General features: G+C 30.9%; 1 protein-coding gene across 2 annotated transcripts; it reads right to left on the bottom strand.

The window, feature by feature from the left end:
* Nucleotides 1-446: 446 nt before the first annotated feature.
* LOC125874564 (ABC transporter G family member 22-like) lies at nt 447-9213 on the bottom strand. 2 transcript variants are annotated; one of them, XM_049555473.1, is made up of 11 exons: nt 9129-9213; nt 8185-8599; nt 5898-5968; nt 4685-4917; nt 3967-4122; nt 3574-3757; nt 3189-3497; nt 2230-2517; nt 1777-2061; nt 1579-1686; nt 447-882 (listed from the first exon to the last, which is right to left on the bottom strand). In XM_049555473.1, the coding sequence occupies exons 2-11, from the start codon at nt 8582-8584 to the stop codon at nt 661-663; spliced, it is 2256 nt and encodes a 751-aa protein (XP_049411430.1). In that variant the 5' UTR covers nt 8585-8599; nt 9129-9213; the 3' UTR covers nt 447-660. The 2 variants fall into 2 exon arrangements, with proteins under 2 accessions (XP_049411430.1, XP_049411439.1); XM_049555482.1 differs by lacking the exons at nt 8185-8599; nt 9129-9213 and adding an exon at nt 5459-5505.
* Between the last annotated feature and the right edge of the window lie 6799 nt (nt 9214-16012).

The following is a 16012-nucleotide window of genomic DNA, read 5'->3' as shown; positions in this document are numbered from 1 at the left end:
CGTAACTGTAAAGATATGATACTTGGGTCTAACCCAGTCTCAGAAACTAGCTTGTGGCGGGAGGATTTCCCGAGTCCATATAAACAAATCACCAATCCATTCCTCAACCGATGTGAGACTCTAATCCACTCTAACAGTAATCCACTCTAATGTTGAGTATAAATTCTAGTAACAGTAAAAATATGGCACTCGGGTCTACTTTAACTGCAACTGATTCAAGTCCATAACTCTAAAGATATGATACTTGGGTCTAACTTAGTCACAGAAACTAGCTTGTGACGGGAGGATTTCCCGAGTCCATATAAATAAACGGCGTCACCAATTCATTCTTCAACCGATGTGAGACTCTAATCCACTCTAACAGTAACCTCATGGATCTCAGTTTGTACTTGAGAAACTTGTTACAATCATGAAAAGCTACAATTGAAACCAAAAATTCTCAAGCTACATTTTACATACACTTCATTTCTACTTCTAAGTTTCTAATACATTGAAAAATTACAATCAACTCTTCTTTCCTTGTGCTAGCTGCAACTTATATCAGCTGTTACAGAGTCTCTCATCTTTATAACAACAATCAGTATTCAGTAGTGTAAGCTGCAAATAGTACTAGTTCTTTATTCTTTTTGAAATTGAACCTTCGTTTTCATCATCGATCATCTAAGCCCCTGAGTGAAGCTTCATTCTCCGTAAAGATATGTATGCCAGAAGCCGATAGCCAAACACCATAGCTAGTAATGTACTTACTTCCCTTACACCATTGCCTACTTTGATCCCATCCACCCAGTCATTTTTCTCCTTGTATTGAACTTTTAGTAGGAGCTTGTACGTTTGATAGTTATACGATAAGTATCTTAGCCATGATATGAATACTGGTACTTCCTGCAGATCATTTCAACATCATGTATCAGAAATTGGACTGATTTGAAGGCAGGGAAAAAGAGGAGAATGCTTTTGTCGCGTCTTGATTCTGAGATAAGACTTGACCAACACTCGATGCCTTAACTTCTATCGAGCAAACCAGGTAAACATATCTAACCATGAATGTGCATATAATACTTTTATGAAAACATTCATGTATACAATAACAATATACTCAGTGTAATCCCAGGTCTGTGGAGAGTAGGATGTAAGCGGACCTTAATCCTTATCCCTTCCTCGTGGAGGTATAGAGGTTGTTTCCAAAAGACCTTCAGCTCCAGTTGCGGAGCCAGGATTTTTATTGTTTCAAAATATGAAGAAGTAAACACACAAAAGAGTTGACGGGGGTTCAACATCTACTATATATACATCAAATATAATTTTAACCATGTATAAACAGTGTAATTTTCCGTCAAAAGGGGTTCAGATACCTGGCTCCGCCCCTACTCTATTCAAGTGCAGCAATCAAAGTAGTTGTTAAAGAAGGGAATATGACAGTTGAAAAAAAATGACTAACAGATAAGGAAAGCAGTACATAACATCCAGACAAGGAACAACAACAACAAAATAACGCGATATCTGAAAACAGATGCCAAAAGCAAGAAAATACAAGAATAAAGCTAATACTACGAATAAATTTGAATACTGCATTGTTACCTTTACGAAATATCCACCAGCTAACATGAATGTCATTACTGTTACTGATGCCAAAGTTGTTGCCTTCTTTAAATCCATTAGTGTAGCCCCTATTGCTAGTCCTAATCCCTGGAAACAATGAATTAAGTGATGATTATTATTCAAATTACTTATGCAAGGGAGTTAAACGTTCCGTGGGAATTGAAGAAAATGGAATACCTGAGCTGCTACGATGCAAAGGAAAGTCGTGAGGACGGTTAGGAAAAAGGCACAAACATCATGTTTCAAGCCTGCCATGAAATATACTACTAAGATAAAGAGTACTGGCAGTATAAGATCCAAGGGGATGTCACTGGTGGTTCGCGCCAAAAAATACGCGCTTAATCTGTACATATCAGCAGATCTTTCCTTGTTCAGCATTGCCCTTTCTTGTGGAAATGTGAATATTGCTGTGAATACTGGAAAAAACCCCCAGAACACCGCGATAAAGAACAGCAGCCCCGCCTGCAATGAAGTTCCACTGATATGAGAATTGGTTGCAAATGTGCTACTAGTACATTATTATAAAGGTTTCGTAAACGTTTCAGTTAGCTTCTTTAGAACCATACACTGAAGGATGATCAGTTGAACACCATTTGTCGGAAAATTATACTGTGTATATATGTCAAATACCTGTTCTTGCATATGTTTAGGACTATCACCACCAGATTGCCACCAGAGCATGCCTAAGATAACTGCAGTTGCAACAACTTGAGTGATTCTCAACCAGCTAAAATAATCATGGCGTCGTTCTTTAAGTCCTCTCCAGAACAATATGGAGTATTGTGTCCACCAGCTTGCTCCCCATTCTCTCTTTGAGGTAACTACTTTAGACTTCAATTCCTCATCAATCATCATGGGAGCCATAAGTTTCTTTTTTTCACTCTCAGCAACTCGCGTTTCGTATGCTTCCACCAGATACTGTTAAAAATCAAAAAGAAAATATAGTGAGGATTCATATAGTCGACCTGAACTTGTTGTAGATTGAAGCAGATTTGTTGTTGATATATTGTTTTGGAAAATAGTTGAGCTCTTTCTATGACTAGTTGTGTAAGTGTTCCAAGACATAGAGGTGATCTATCTGCTTGTCTGCATTTTTATATGTAAACGACTCTCCAAAAATGTTGTTGCACTTGTGTCGGATCCTCCAACAATACACTATTTTTCAAGGATACGACATGCATCCGTCCAACATTTTTGAAGAGTTCGAGCAAATAAGGCCGAAAAACTCAGAAAGTTGAAAAGGAGCAGAATTTTTTTAAAAATTTATGCTAAGTGATAGGTTGAGTTTTTTTTCTCAGAAATGATTAAAGAACTTATGTCCTTGAGGATGAAAAACGTATGTTGCTCGGATTCTTCAAAAATGATGCTGCCCTCGTATCAGATCATCCAAAATGCACTACTTTTGGAGGATCCGACATGCACTCATCGAATGTACCAAAATGTCCTTTCATGTTGCAGTCTTAAACATGACGTGTGGAAAGTTAGAATGAAAGAGTTGCCAAAAAAATGGAAAGAGACATATACATTCTTTTTGAAACGGAAAGTAAGATAAACAAATTAAAACGGAGAGAGTAGCAGTATTTATTCACCTCATGCACAATTGCTGGTGATGGCTTTCCATTCCTTGTTTCAGTATCTGAATTCCCAATCTGTACTTTGTCCTCCAACTCTGATGGAACGGAAACATCGTTTAAGTTTCCGTTCGCAAGATCCAGCAAGAATTCTGCTGGATTCATTGATATCAAAGGTGTACATCCTATAGTTGAAAAATAGTCCATTGCCTCAGATGCCTTCCCAAAATAAAGCAAACTCCCTTTGCCAAGAAGAATCAACTTATCAAACTTGTGGAATAGTCTACTAGATGGTTGATGGATCGTCGTGATCACTGTCTTTCCAGCCTATAACCACAGAATTGTAAGGACATATGACTCGTGCCATGACGAAATCTTAGATAAAACAGAGAGAAAGTCTTACCTCTGCGATATCGTGTAATATCTCAACTGTCCTTAAAGCTGTCGTTGAATCCAAACCGGATGTAGGTTCATCGAGGAACAATAAGGAGGGGTTGATTATGATCTCATTTCCAATACAGACGCGTTTTCTTTCTCCTCCTGATACTCCACGAACGAAGGAGCCACCAATCATTGTATCTTGGCATCTGTAAAAACATCACATTTCTCATTCAGCTTTCACAAAATGAAATGCATGTTCGGAAATTTACTTAATATGTATAAATAATTTATCCTGAATCCAGTAATCTACCTTTTTCTTAGAATTCAGAACTCATAAACTCAAAATTTATCATTCTGCCTCTGGTCACACGAAGATTGTTTCACAAATTTGTCAAGTATAGAAACAATAACTTACCTCTCTAGTCCTAGCTCGTATATCACATCGATGGCTCGTTTTTTTTTCTCCTCCTTCGTCAGTTTCTTTGGTAGTCGTAGTCGTGCTGCATACGTTAAAGTTTCTCTCACTGTCAAGTGAGGAAATAGTATGTCATCTTGAGTCACAAATCCAATCCTGCCAAAGATTTCACATCCATATGTTACATTCGAGTGAAAGAAAATCATTCGAATCGTTCAAAAATGCACTATGTCCCAGAGGATCCAATAGGCTTGGTGAATGTTTGCTATGTTGCTCAAGACTCTCCAAAAATGTTGTCACACCTATGTTAGATTCTCCAAAAAAAAATGTACTAATATTCTGGAGGATCCGACAGGCACCAGTCAACATATTTTGTAGAGTCCGAGCAACATAGTCACTTGATGAATATTAGTCATATATGTTGTTCAGACTTTCCAAAAATGTTGTCTCACCTATGTCAAATCCTCCAAAAATGCTCTACTTCCGGAGGATCCAACATCATACTAGTCAACATTTTTGAAGAGTCCAAACAACATAGTCACTTGGTGAATACCGGCTATATATGTTGTTCAGACTCTCCAAAAATGTTGTCGCACCTATATCAGGTCCTCCAAAAATGCACTTATTCTGTAGGATCCAACCTCACACCAGTCGACATTTTTGAAGAGTCTGAACAACATAAAAACCGTCTAATGAACTCTGGAGTGTAATCAATCACCTGCTCTTTAAATGCTTTGAATATGGTTGTTCATTGTAAGTGATTGAACCTCCTGTTGGCTCTTTCACCCTCCCTCCAAGCAGGCTGAGCAACGTCGTTTTTCCGCTACCGGAAGGTCCCATCATGGCTAAAACTTCCCCTGGATCTACAGAACCACTTATTCCTGTCAAAATTTCCTTCTCTCTAGTTGATGTTACACTTTTGATAACCACCTTGTAACATACCTCAGTAAACTGCACAATTTTTGTCAAAATAAGTAACTTGACAATAAGGTCATACAATTAACTAGAATTTCAAAAATAACACCTTTATCGAAATTTACGCCCTCGCGTATGTAGCCTGTGAGCAGTGGCGGATCCATGATTTTAAAATAATTGCATACTATACTAGATTATGTTGTACATTTTTTGTGCAACACTTTTTCTAGGGTTGTTGTTTGTTAAAAGAGGTAACGATCAAAAACATACCTAAACTATCGTTTTTTCACGAGTTTCACACCTCCAACTATCAGTTCTTTCCTTTTCCTATCTGAACTACCACCATCTATGTATTAAAACATACACAACTATCGATTGTTCCCTTTTCCTACCTGAACTATCACCATCGTTCAGGTAAGAAAAAGGAAACATCTGATAGTTGAAGTGTGTTTGGATACATAGATAGTGATAGTTCAGGCGAAAAAGTATACTTCAGATGTGTTTTCGACCTTTAACGGGGGAAGGGAAGTCTTGTACAAAAATACCACATGCAATGAGATTCTGTACAAGACTGAACCTGATATTTAAAGGATCGCTTCGTAACATTAACCTCCCTCCTTTTGCCTGTCCAAATACATAGTAGTACCCAATCAATTCGTATTTCCAACAGGCGATGTCAGAAATTTCACGATAATATACACTACTAAGAAAAAATTGATATTAGCGACCACGGACAAATATTGTAGCTAAACAACAAAACTCCACACTAAATAGGATTAGCGATAAATTATATAACAAAAAATTATGTTAGCTACGAGCAGTTTAGCGACAAGTTAGCAACAAAGTTCATGACTTATTCCATTTTTTTGGTTAGTGACTATTTGACCTATATATATATACATTACTATAATTTTTCAGTAAAGAGCGTTCAACTGATCACCCTTCCGTCTATATATACCTAAACCAAAAAATTGAAGAAAGTTTTATTTATGAATTTTAATAACATAGGTTCACACCTTGAGGTATATTGGTAAGGTAGGTTCTGCTTGAATCTTCATTTTTCTTGTGCCAGCTTCAATATCTTCAGCTGCAATAAGTACATAAATATATATATAAATATAGCCAGAGGCGAATTCAGAATTTGAAGTTTATTGTTCTTGCAAAGATAATAAGTACTTAATGTAACCATAACTCGGCTCATTTTCAAATATTTACATATATTTAGTCGATTTCTCAATAGATAGCAAAAACTATCGAGTTCACGTGAACTCACATATTACGTTATAGATTTGTCCCGGTATATAATTTATTATGAGCATGAATCTAGGACTATGATGATTAATTTATCGCACGTTACTTCCTATTAGCATACTCCCTCCGTCTCATAACGTTACGTAGTTTTATTCAATATGAAATTTTAGAAAGGAAAAATGACTATTGAAATTTATGATCTTTAATATGTCATAATATTTGGTCACTATAGTAATTTATCAATAACAAAATATAAACCATGATCAAGGTAACAAGGCTTTATACTATACTATGTTTTTAATTAGTTGATTAAATTACTATTTTCCTAATTATTATACATTAACCAAATCATGTCGAAAAATGAAGCATTGTGACAATCCTTCTGAGTACATAATATTAACATTAATGATAAATACTTTTTCATCGATGTCTCGACTTCGAACTCGGGATATAGAGTCTCTTTTCTTTATCAGCGTTTTATACAGCTCAATATAAAACTTTTCAGCATGAATCTATATTTAATCAAGCTCTAATATAAATATATCGAAAACATAATAAAACACCTCACACAAAGTTATTAGTATGATCATAAATCAACATCAACAATCATATACCCAGTGAAATTCTACGGTGTGATGATAAACCATAAAGTAAAAATACTTTTTTTGAGGGGTTTTGCTTTAATAATTGCTATATATGATATATCCCACTAAACTCTACCAAAAGTATTTGTATGTGCACAAAGTGGGCACCATGATAAGACATAAAACTAACCTACTTTAGTGTAATTTTCCTATTTAAACCAACAAAATTGGCAACACACATTATTTGAACAAGTGTCTATTGATAATTGTGGAGGGTGACAACTTTTGTAGGCCAAACTTATCCTATAATTAGTAAGTGGTCAATATTTGAAATCAATTTGAAAAAAAAAAGTGTTTGCACATAATATCAATTATTGATTTCAGATAAAACTATTAAAATTTATTCCTAAAGTTTTTTTTTTTTTTAATTTATAAAAGAAAGTAATGAAAGAAACTTTTCACTATGGACCTTCATATGACTACCATAAAAAAAGAAGGGGGTCCACTTTTCACCAGTTTCTTACTTTAGGGACCTCTAGAAAAAAAAAGTCAGTGTGCCAGTGTTTAATATTGACCCCATGCACATGAAATAGGCTAGGTCATGGCTTTTTGGCTTTTAGTTGTTTTTGAGCTCGATTAATTCAAATTTTTGTATTATTCAATTTTATTTTGAGGATAAAGCGCTCATAAGTTATAATCAGGATGATTTTATATCTAAGGCTCGAATAAGAAAGTATATGCAAAAAGTCTCGTTTTGATGAGGCTAATAATACACTCATACCAGAAGAAGACAGACAATTTAATACCTAGGGTTCGAAATTCGATTCCTAGATTGTTCGATACCTTCTTTTGGGCCGGACTAATTAATTTGAGCTGAAAAGTCCTATTAAGTGTTTCAATCATAAGAACAATTCTATACTTAGAATTTGAATCTGAAAAGTCTAACTAAGAACGGAACAATACTAACCACTTCACCGAAACCTTTCTCATAAAAGGTTGAACTTCTTTCTTCCCTTTTTCTATATATAATAAAAACTTTCCCTTTCTTAAATCAATCATTTGTCTTATTTTAAGCCTTGAACATTATTAATTTTTTTATTTGTTTCCTAATAAATGCTATATAACTACTTATAGTAAGTCCTTTTTTTGTTGTTGTTGTCTAGTGATGGCTTTAATTATCTATACATGCCCTCAAGAGGAAGGAAAACTAAAAGAAAGTAATGTGGCAGCCTGTTGAGAGGATATATGTGAATTGACACAAATACCCTTACACATGTAGGGTTATGAATATTTATAACCAAGAAATCTCTTTGTTAACAAGGGTATTTATGTCTTTCGAAATGATTGAACTTTTTGTGGTGCACAAATTAAAGAAATGTTGGCAAAAATTTGAACTTTTATTTTTTTTCTTGGAAAAAAGAATTAAAGAATCATTATTTAATTAAGCTAAAAATAAAAATGTACTTACGAATATCATCATCATCATCACTAAAGGGTTTCATATCCGCGATCTCATCTGAGGGCACTGTAAAGCCTGTGAAAGAGAATGATAAGCCCAAACTGGCACTAGAGGCGCGGCTCAGGGCCGCGCCACTAGTGACTTCATCTAAGTCAAACTTCAATTGAGCACTTCTTGACTTTCTAATGTGTGTGTTATTTTTCGATCCTACGCCACTCCGCCCTGGTGATGCACCTGTTAACCGTTTGCTTGACTTTCTCGATAACGTCTCCGACCCTCCTCCTCCTCCCGCCACGTCACCGTTCATCGGTGACGACTTTGTTCCTCCTCCCATTGCTGCTGAAATTGCTTCCACCAATTGATCTGACTTTGTACGTAGTAAACTTGTGGTACTTGGCCTATCCATCATTATATATTTTTTTCCCTTTAATTAAAAGGTAAATGTGTTAATTATACATGCATGCAATATTAATAATTATATTATAATTCAACTTATAACAATATGTTATTGAAAACATAAAAGAAAAAAAAAGGTCAATTTTATTCAATAAAAAACCATGCATATCTACATGTATGTATATAAGTTCTCATATAATTAACTAGCATTTTCCTATATATATATATAATTTTTTCTTTTTTAGATTTACTAAGTTAATTATCAAAAACAACAAGAAAAGGAGAAGGAAAAGAAACAATACTAGAAAGGAAGAAAAATGTCATGTTACCTTTCAATAATTCTATCAACAAAACTATATACTATAAAGTTTCAAGAATAAAAGAGACGTGACGATTTTTTCATTTTTTTGAGTTTCTTTAATCGAAAGAATTCATTCGAACTCCCATCATTGAAAAATTTATATGTATATATAATTGATCATTATGAACGAACTTCGTTATGAAAATTTTGGCTGGAAAAAAGATGAACAAATTAAAGTTGCAATATATTATCATACCTTTGCACAAATAATAATAACAATAAAAAAGAAGAGTTGTGGAGAGAATACTCAAATATTATTTCATTAGTTCTATGAACTCTTTATAGAACTCTTTTACTTGTCCAAAGTGCAATTCATTTTTCTTTTATAGCTAGAAAAATAAAGACATGAAAAGCTAAAATGACATAAATACCCTTGTCCATTACCCCACCCCACCCCCAAAAAAACAATATATTTTTGCATAGTTACACCAACGGTGGAAAAACACTTGGCATAAATGCAAAAAATATTATTCATAAACATGAACAACAACATCAAGTTTTAATTTGTCTAGTCCAAATCATCCTTGTCATACACGTGTATGTATTGCTTTTCTTTTGTGAAATCATCACTTTAGAGTCTTTTCATTATCCAATATTTATTGAGTTTACACTCTTATATTATATATCGTCAGTGTAAATAATATATTAATATCATTCGAATAATCTAATAATATAATATATGAATGTTTTTCTATAACAATAATAATATATACTGATTAAATTCTTACTACACGATACTTTGTTTTATTTTATTTTTCATTAATTTGAGTTCGACTAATTCAAAAAGTTTCATTTTTGAGGGAAAATATTCATATTGACTCGAATCTAAGATTTTAGAATAATTAAAGATTGAAGTGTTACCATTCAAAATCTTTGGTGATAATTAGGTACTTGTTTGTCATAGCACTTTCACTATTTAATGGTCTTGTTCTTTTCTTTTCTTTTATAATAATATTATCAACAAAAAAAGTTGAGCGGAGAATTTTTTGAAGATAATTTTTCAGACTCTATTTATAAAATTGCACTGAATGAATATATTGTTGTTGTTATTTATAGATTATCAACATTACTTTAATTTTTAATAGATATAATGTTTCCTATACCAACTAATTTATTTTTTTTCGATTATTAGTACATATTGAGTACAAATTTATGTACAATATGATGCACCTATATATTGCCTAGCTATTTATGTGTATTCGTATTAGATATGTTTCATCTTATTTTCATTTCTAATAATATAGGAAGAATGTCCTTGTCCAAGGTGTTAAGTCTCCCTCTATCAATTTTATGTGTCTATATTTGTCTTCTAGTTAATCGGTTAAAAAAAGAATGTTACATTCTTACCACAAATAATACTTCATCCGTTTCAAGTTATATGAGTATGTAATTGATTAGACACGATTTTGAAGAGAAAAAGAAAAAAAAATTGAAATTGGTGAAACTAAAATAAACTATAAAAAAAATTGTGGTAGTAAATCATCTAGAAAAGAATATAGAAAAATATCACTCTTAGAAAAATATGTCATATAAATTAGCAATACAATTATACAAATATCACTAACTCATTTTAGACTATATAAATTTAAATTTTATTTCTTAAAATTTGTATATAAAATTAAGCACCATCATATAAATTGAAACAAAAATTTGTATATAGTTAAAGTTTGCAGATTTGATTTATGAGAGAAAGAATCGAAGTACATAGTTGGTCCCATTGGATTTATTCTTGATAAATTTTGAATATGAAAAATAAATAAATATTTTACAAAATTGGTTATGGTGGTAAATATTTTTCTTGAATTTTATTATTATGTCAATTTTATGAATTATTTTTTTCCTTTTTTGCATTAATGAAATTTAACCTTATTAGGGTAGGCACAATGCCGCCATTTTAATCAAACGGTAGAACATGACAAAGAGAAAAATGAATAGAAATTGAAAGAAATTTGTCAATACATAACCCATAGGCCGCCAATTGTCCCATTCTCATATTACCTTGCTTCAAGGGCAAAAGAGTTTTTGGAGTTTTTTTGGGGGGTAGGGGGTGGGGGTAGGGGTGGGGGGAGGTGGACTATTGTATTTGAATTCGTGTCGTGTAGGGTCTCATTCATGAGGAAGAGCCTTCCTACTAAAGATTATTTCATATTTAAGATTTGAACTCAAAATGAGGCAGTTTTGTCTACTGCACAATATTCGTGTCTTCTTATGAATATTATCACTTAGACTTGGAAATTTTTGTTATTATATAGAGTTGTAGTCGGATGAATATGACTTCTCCGCTCTTAATTAGAGGTAATTAAATTTGAATCTTGAAAATAAAAAAGATTATATAGAAATAATTTTACCTTTAAATGGTCTTAAGCACGGATGTGGATGCAACATTCAAGCACTGAATTTATTTGAATACGATATTTTTTATACGAAGCATAAAATTGTGTATATACATTTATCAAAGTTATAATAAATAATATGTCTGAACTCATTAAGAACTTTAAAAATTAAATTGGTAGAGTTTAATTAAATTTGCCTTTAATATTAAATGATATGAATTTCTATTAATTGATTGAACCTCCAATTCAAAGCAAATATCAAATATCAGATGAAAAACAAAAAAGTTCATTTTTGTTTATATGTCATGCATGATGCATGCCTATCCAATATTATGATTCTTCTTAAAAAGAATATATTGAAGTGCAAGTTTCTCATTTTTCTTTTCTTGTTTTATCATGATCATGGTCATTATTGTTGTCATTATTAATCTCCTAATAAATACCTTTGTGGAAAAAGATGTTCTATTATTATTTATCAAGAAATTGATAGATATAATTGTTCATCAAAATAATAATTATTAAATAAAATATTTTTAATGAATATAATTATTTTTAGTCGACCAATTAAATATAAAATTTTCTCTTATAATATGTCTCTCGATAAGCTTTCTTTAATACATAATATTTGATCAAACGATTCTTATCATTAAAATTTCATTATTAGAATATGTAAAGAAAAATATTCGATCATTAACATATTCTCTTGTGTTTGATACGATAAAAGTCAAATTTTATAGAATTTTTTTAATGAAAAGTAATATTCTATTGTTTAACTAGCAAAATATATTTTCATTATCAGAATATGTAACAAAATATTTTCCTCACTTATAAATGGAAGTTATTTTCGTTTCACTAAATCCAACTAATATCGAAATATTACTATTAATCATTAATATTAATAATGAAAAAAATCATTACTATTTTAAAACCTTATTATATAAAAGGGTAAAAATGCCATTTTCGAAAAGCAACAAGAAAAAGTTATGGTTTGAGGTATGAGTGGCTATAAGCATTTTCCCTTCCTTATAATAGGGTGGGGTTTATCGACATGAGTTGTCGTGTAGTAGTGAAACTGATTCATCCCTAATCAAAAATATCGTGTTTGAGTTCTGAGTATGGAGAAAATTTTATTGAAAGTGTTACTCTGAATGAGCTCTGCAGTTAGCAATTCAAATTTAATCGGATCAATGTGAACTTCAAATACCATATAGGAAATTGGGGTTGGGGTAGGGGGTGGGGTGGATTTAGACAAAGTGACCCCCAAAAGGACTATTTTGGTGATAAGAGATTTGTCTACTTGTCTTTGCTTGGGTGGTATCGTTGGTAACCACATAGTCTGTCCTAGGCGACACGTGTCATCCCAAATAATCTCATCCACTTGGTTTTAGTTCTCTAAAATTAAAAAATGTTTTAAGATAAGATCATCTTATTATTATTATAGTAAAATAATTACATTAAACATAAGGTATTATAAATTCATTGACTCGACTAATTTAAATTAATGCAACCTGATTAAAAAAAAATTAACACAACATAGAATTCATATAAGGGAAACATGCTCTTTGCCGAAAATCTCTCATTCTCATAGCTCGAACTTCAGATATCTAACTAAGAATAAAAATGGAATACTATAGATCTATCTAACATATAACTTTCGACATGAGAACTATATATATGTAAAATTTTCCTTAAATTTCATAAATATTAGATTTGAACCTATTGAATTTAAATTTTAAATTCCGTCTCTAATTAAAAATTGAGGGATCCCCTTGACGTAATAATATGTATCTATCACATAATTGTGGAAATGTATATTCTAGTATTTTATGTATATATGTATTTATAGTAATCCATTTAAGTTTAGAGAATATTTATATTATATTATATATTAGAGAAACAGGTAATAATATCTAGAAGTGAGAGGGAATTAGACTATCAAAATAAAATAATAATGTGTTGCAATATCAATAGGATAAGGTAAACTAAGACATGAGGATTCATATAACTGATACTAATTTATTTACGATCGAAGATTAATATTGTTGTTATATTATAATTAAATAAGTAATTTGTTTAGTCAAACTCTAAAATTTATTTATTTTGAAAAATATTTTTTTTAATCAAAAGTGACCAATATTCCAAAAATACTTATGAGCAAAACTATTTTTTTTTCAAACTTAATGTACTAAATTACCTTATAATATTATTGATTTTATACCATTTAATAGATTATTATGTTTTCTTTTCTATTTTGTTTTTATATATCTTTTTTTTTTCTTTTCTTTTGATTTTTCACCGATGTCTAGTGTTTATATTTGAGTTTTGATTAAATTTGAATTGCACATTACAGTCTACAGGGCCCATTCGAGAGTGATGCTCCTAATAAGATTTTCTTCATACTCAGAGTTCAAACCAAAATTTTTTATTAAGGATAAATCAGTCTCATCACTATACCATATCTTTCAGGCACACAAGAGTACTCTCATAATATTTTTCCTATTCAATATTATAATAATTTCATTCTACTTGTTCCATCTTTATCTAGTATTAAATATCATTCTATTGAAACACTAAATTTAAATATATAAAATGACACATTTAAAAAGTAGGGAAAATAACAACTTAAACAATTATTATAAATCAATTTCAAACATCCTCTGGTAATAAAATCGCATTATTTGACAGGAAGAAGAAGTGTTCTATTCCCAAATAAAATCTCATGTCACCAATTTAAATTAATCGAACTTCAAATTAAATATTTTACGAAAAAACTTGAACATTTTCTGAAAATAAAGTTGCATGATACGATAGAAATCGCTCTACAATATTCACAAATTCAAAAAATTCAGGTCGAATTCAAGTTAGGCAAGCCCTAAATTAGACGTCAGACGAAAAAACTCGAACGCCCTCTAAAAATGAAGTCGTGTTTTGTAGAAAACACTCTATTCCCAAATTAAATATTCTCAATGTAAATTTAAATTAATCAAACTCCAAAATAAATATAAGATGAAAAACTCGAACATCCTCTAAAAATAAAGTCCACATTTGACCCAAAAAAAAACACATTATTCACTTATTAAACTTATTCAGCGCGAATATAAATCATTCGAGCTACAAAATAAATGTCGGTAGAAAACCCTCATATGTCTAATAAAAAGTGTTTTATTTTAAATTAATTTTTTAAAAAATAAATTTAAATTTAAATTAATTGGACTTCAAAACGAACGATTCACCGTTAAATCCTAAAGAGGGGGCGGTGCCGGCCTAAAGAGGGAAAAACAGGTGAGTCGTGACAAAGACCGCACTGCGTGGCAGACAATGGAAACCCAGTATGGCTAGTGACATTATTGTATATTTATTTGGTCACATATATATTTTTTTTAAAAAAAATATATATATTCGATATTCGATATTTATATTAAATATTGAAATTTGATTAATATTTTTTTTAAAAAAAGAGGTGATTTTGTATCTATATCTTAAACTCAAAATCCCTAACTGAAACGATATGTATTACTCTATCATAATCTTTAACGGCAGATGCAAGGCTAGATAGGACTAAGAAAAGGGCGAGGTCAGAAATTTCAGTAAGAATATTCAAAATTTAATATATTTTATACAGTAAAATCCCACTATTGAAGTATATTTGTATGAAAAATAATTGACCTATATACTTCATAATTTTTTTTTACATATATAATATAATCTTTCGATAAATCGTGTTTGACTCTCCAACTTTCGCTACATGTTGCTACACTACTAGGTAAGGGATTCATCCAAACTTTATTCAAGCGGAAAATTACATTATTTATATATGGTTAAAACTATTTTTTACATATATATAATAGATTAATGCTGAAACCTTTCGACTTTTTTTATATATTTACTTCTTTATATATTAAATTATTTTAGTGACAATTCTGACTCTGCCGCCGTTCGACAGTGCCTTTTATTTATTTTTTCAAATGAAAATTTTTCAATTTTTCAGTGATATTATATATGCCACGTGTTAGAGTGGCCACAGCACATGTTAGGCTGTCAAAATGGCTATATTTGCAACATTTGGCATGTGGAGTCATTTTGAGACCTAATTAATGAATTATATCACGTATCTTTTATGATTTGCTTCTTATTTATTAATTAAAAAAAGTAGGTTTTTGTTTCTTACTTTACAATTGTCAATTTTTTACATGGATAATGACACTTAGCTTTTAGCATTTACTATTTTAAACTTTTATTAGTGGTTCATTTCGTCTCAATTTATCTGACGATATTTGATTCGATATGAAATTTGAGAGGAAAAAAAAGAATTTGTCGCTACAAAAATAGGAAATGAATTTTTTATGGTTTTAAATTGTTTCTCAAGTAAATAAAAAAGTTTAAAATTAAAATTGTTATCAAATATAAAAATATAAAAAAAAAATTACTAAAAAAAAATAATGTCATATAAATTGAAATAGAGAGAGTAAATTTTTTTTGAGGACACTTGACCTTTTCTTTTTTTTAAAAAAATCATCCGAAATTATTTTAATTTTCCTCCGTTTCAATTTATTAATTTATTTTTTTTCTAGCTAAGTCAAAAATTAGAAATTTTTTTAATATAAGAAAATTAATATTTGGTTGACGTCAGCCAGAACTAGTAAAATTTGTTAAAGTAAAATCTATATTAATATTATCATGCGATCAACATTGTTGATATATGTCAGAGTTATCGTGGAATTGTTGAGATCTCTTTACTTTTAATTAA

Source organism: Solanum stenotomum, chromosome 1 (genome assembly GCF_019186545.1).
Source record: "Solanum stenotomum isolate F172 chromosome 1, ASM1918654v1, whole genome shotgun sequence".
Lineage (NCBI taxonomy): Eukaryota > Viridiplantae > Streptophyta > Magnoliopsida > Solanales > Solanaceae > Solanum > Solanum stenotomum.
This window is presented reverse-complemented; position numbering and strand designations above follow the sequence as displayed.

Coding starts and splice junctions, on each gene's coding strand:
- LOC125874564 (XM_049555473.1), bottom strand. CDS start 8,584: ATGATGGATAGGCCAAGTACCACAAGTTTACTACGTACAAAGTCAGAT. Junction 2,062..2,229: donor CTAAACATATGCAAGAACAG/GTATTTGACATA, acceptor ACTTCATTGCAG/GCGGGGCTGCTGTTCTTTAT. Junction 1,687..1,776: donor TTTGCATCGTAGCAGCTCAG/GTATTCCATTTT, acceptor CATTGTTTCCAG/GGATTAGGACTAGCAATAGG.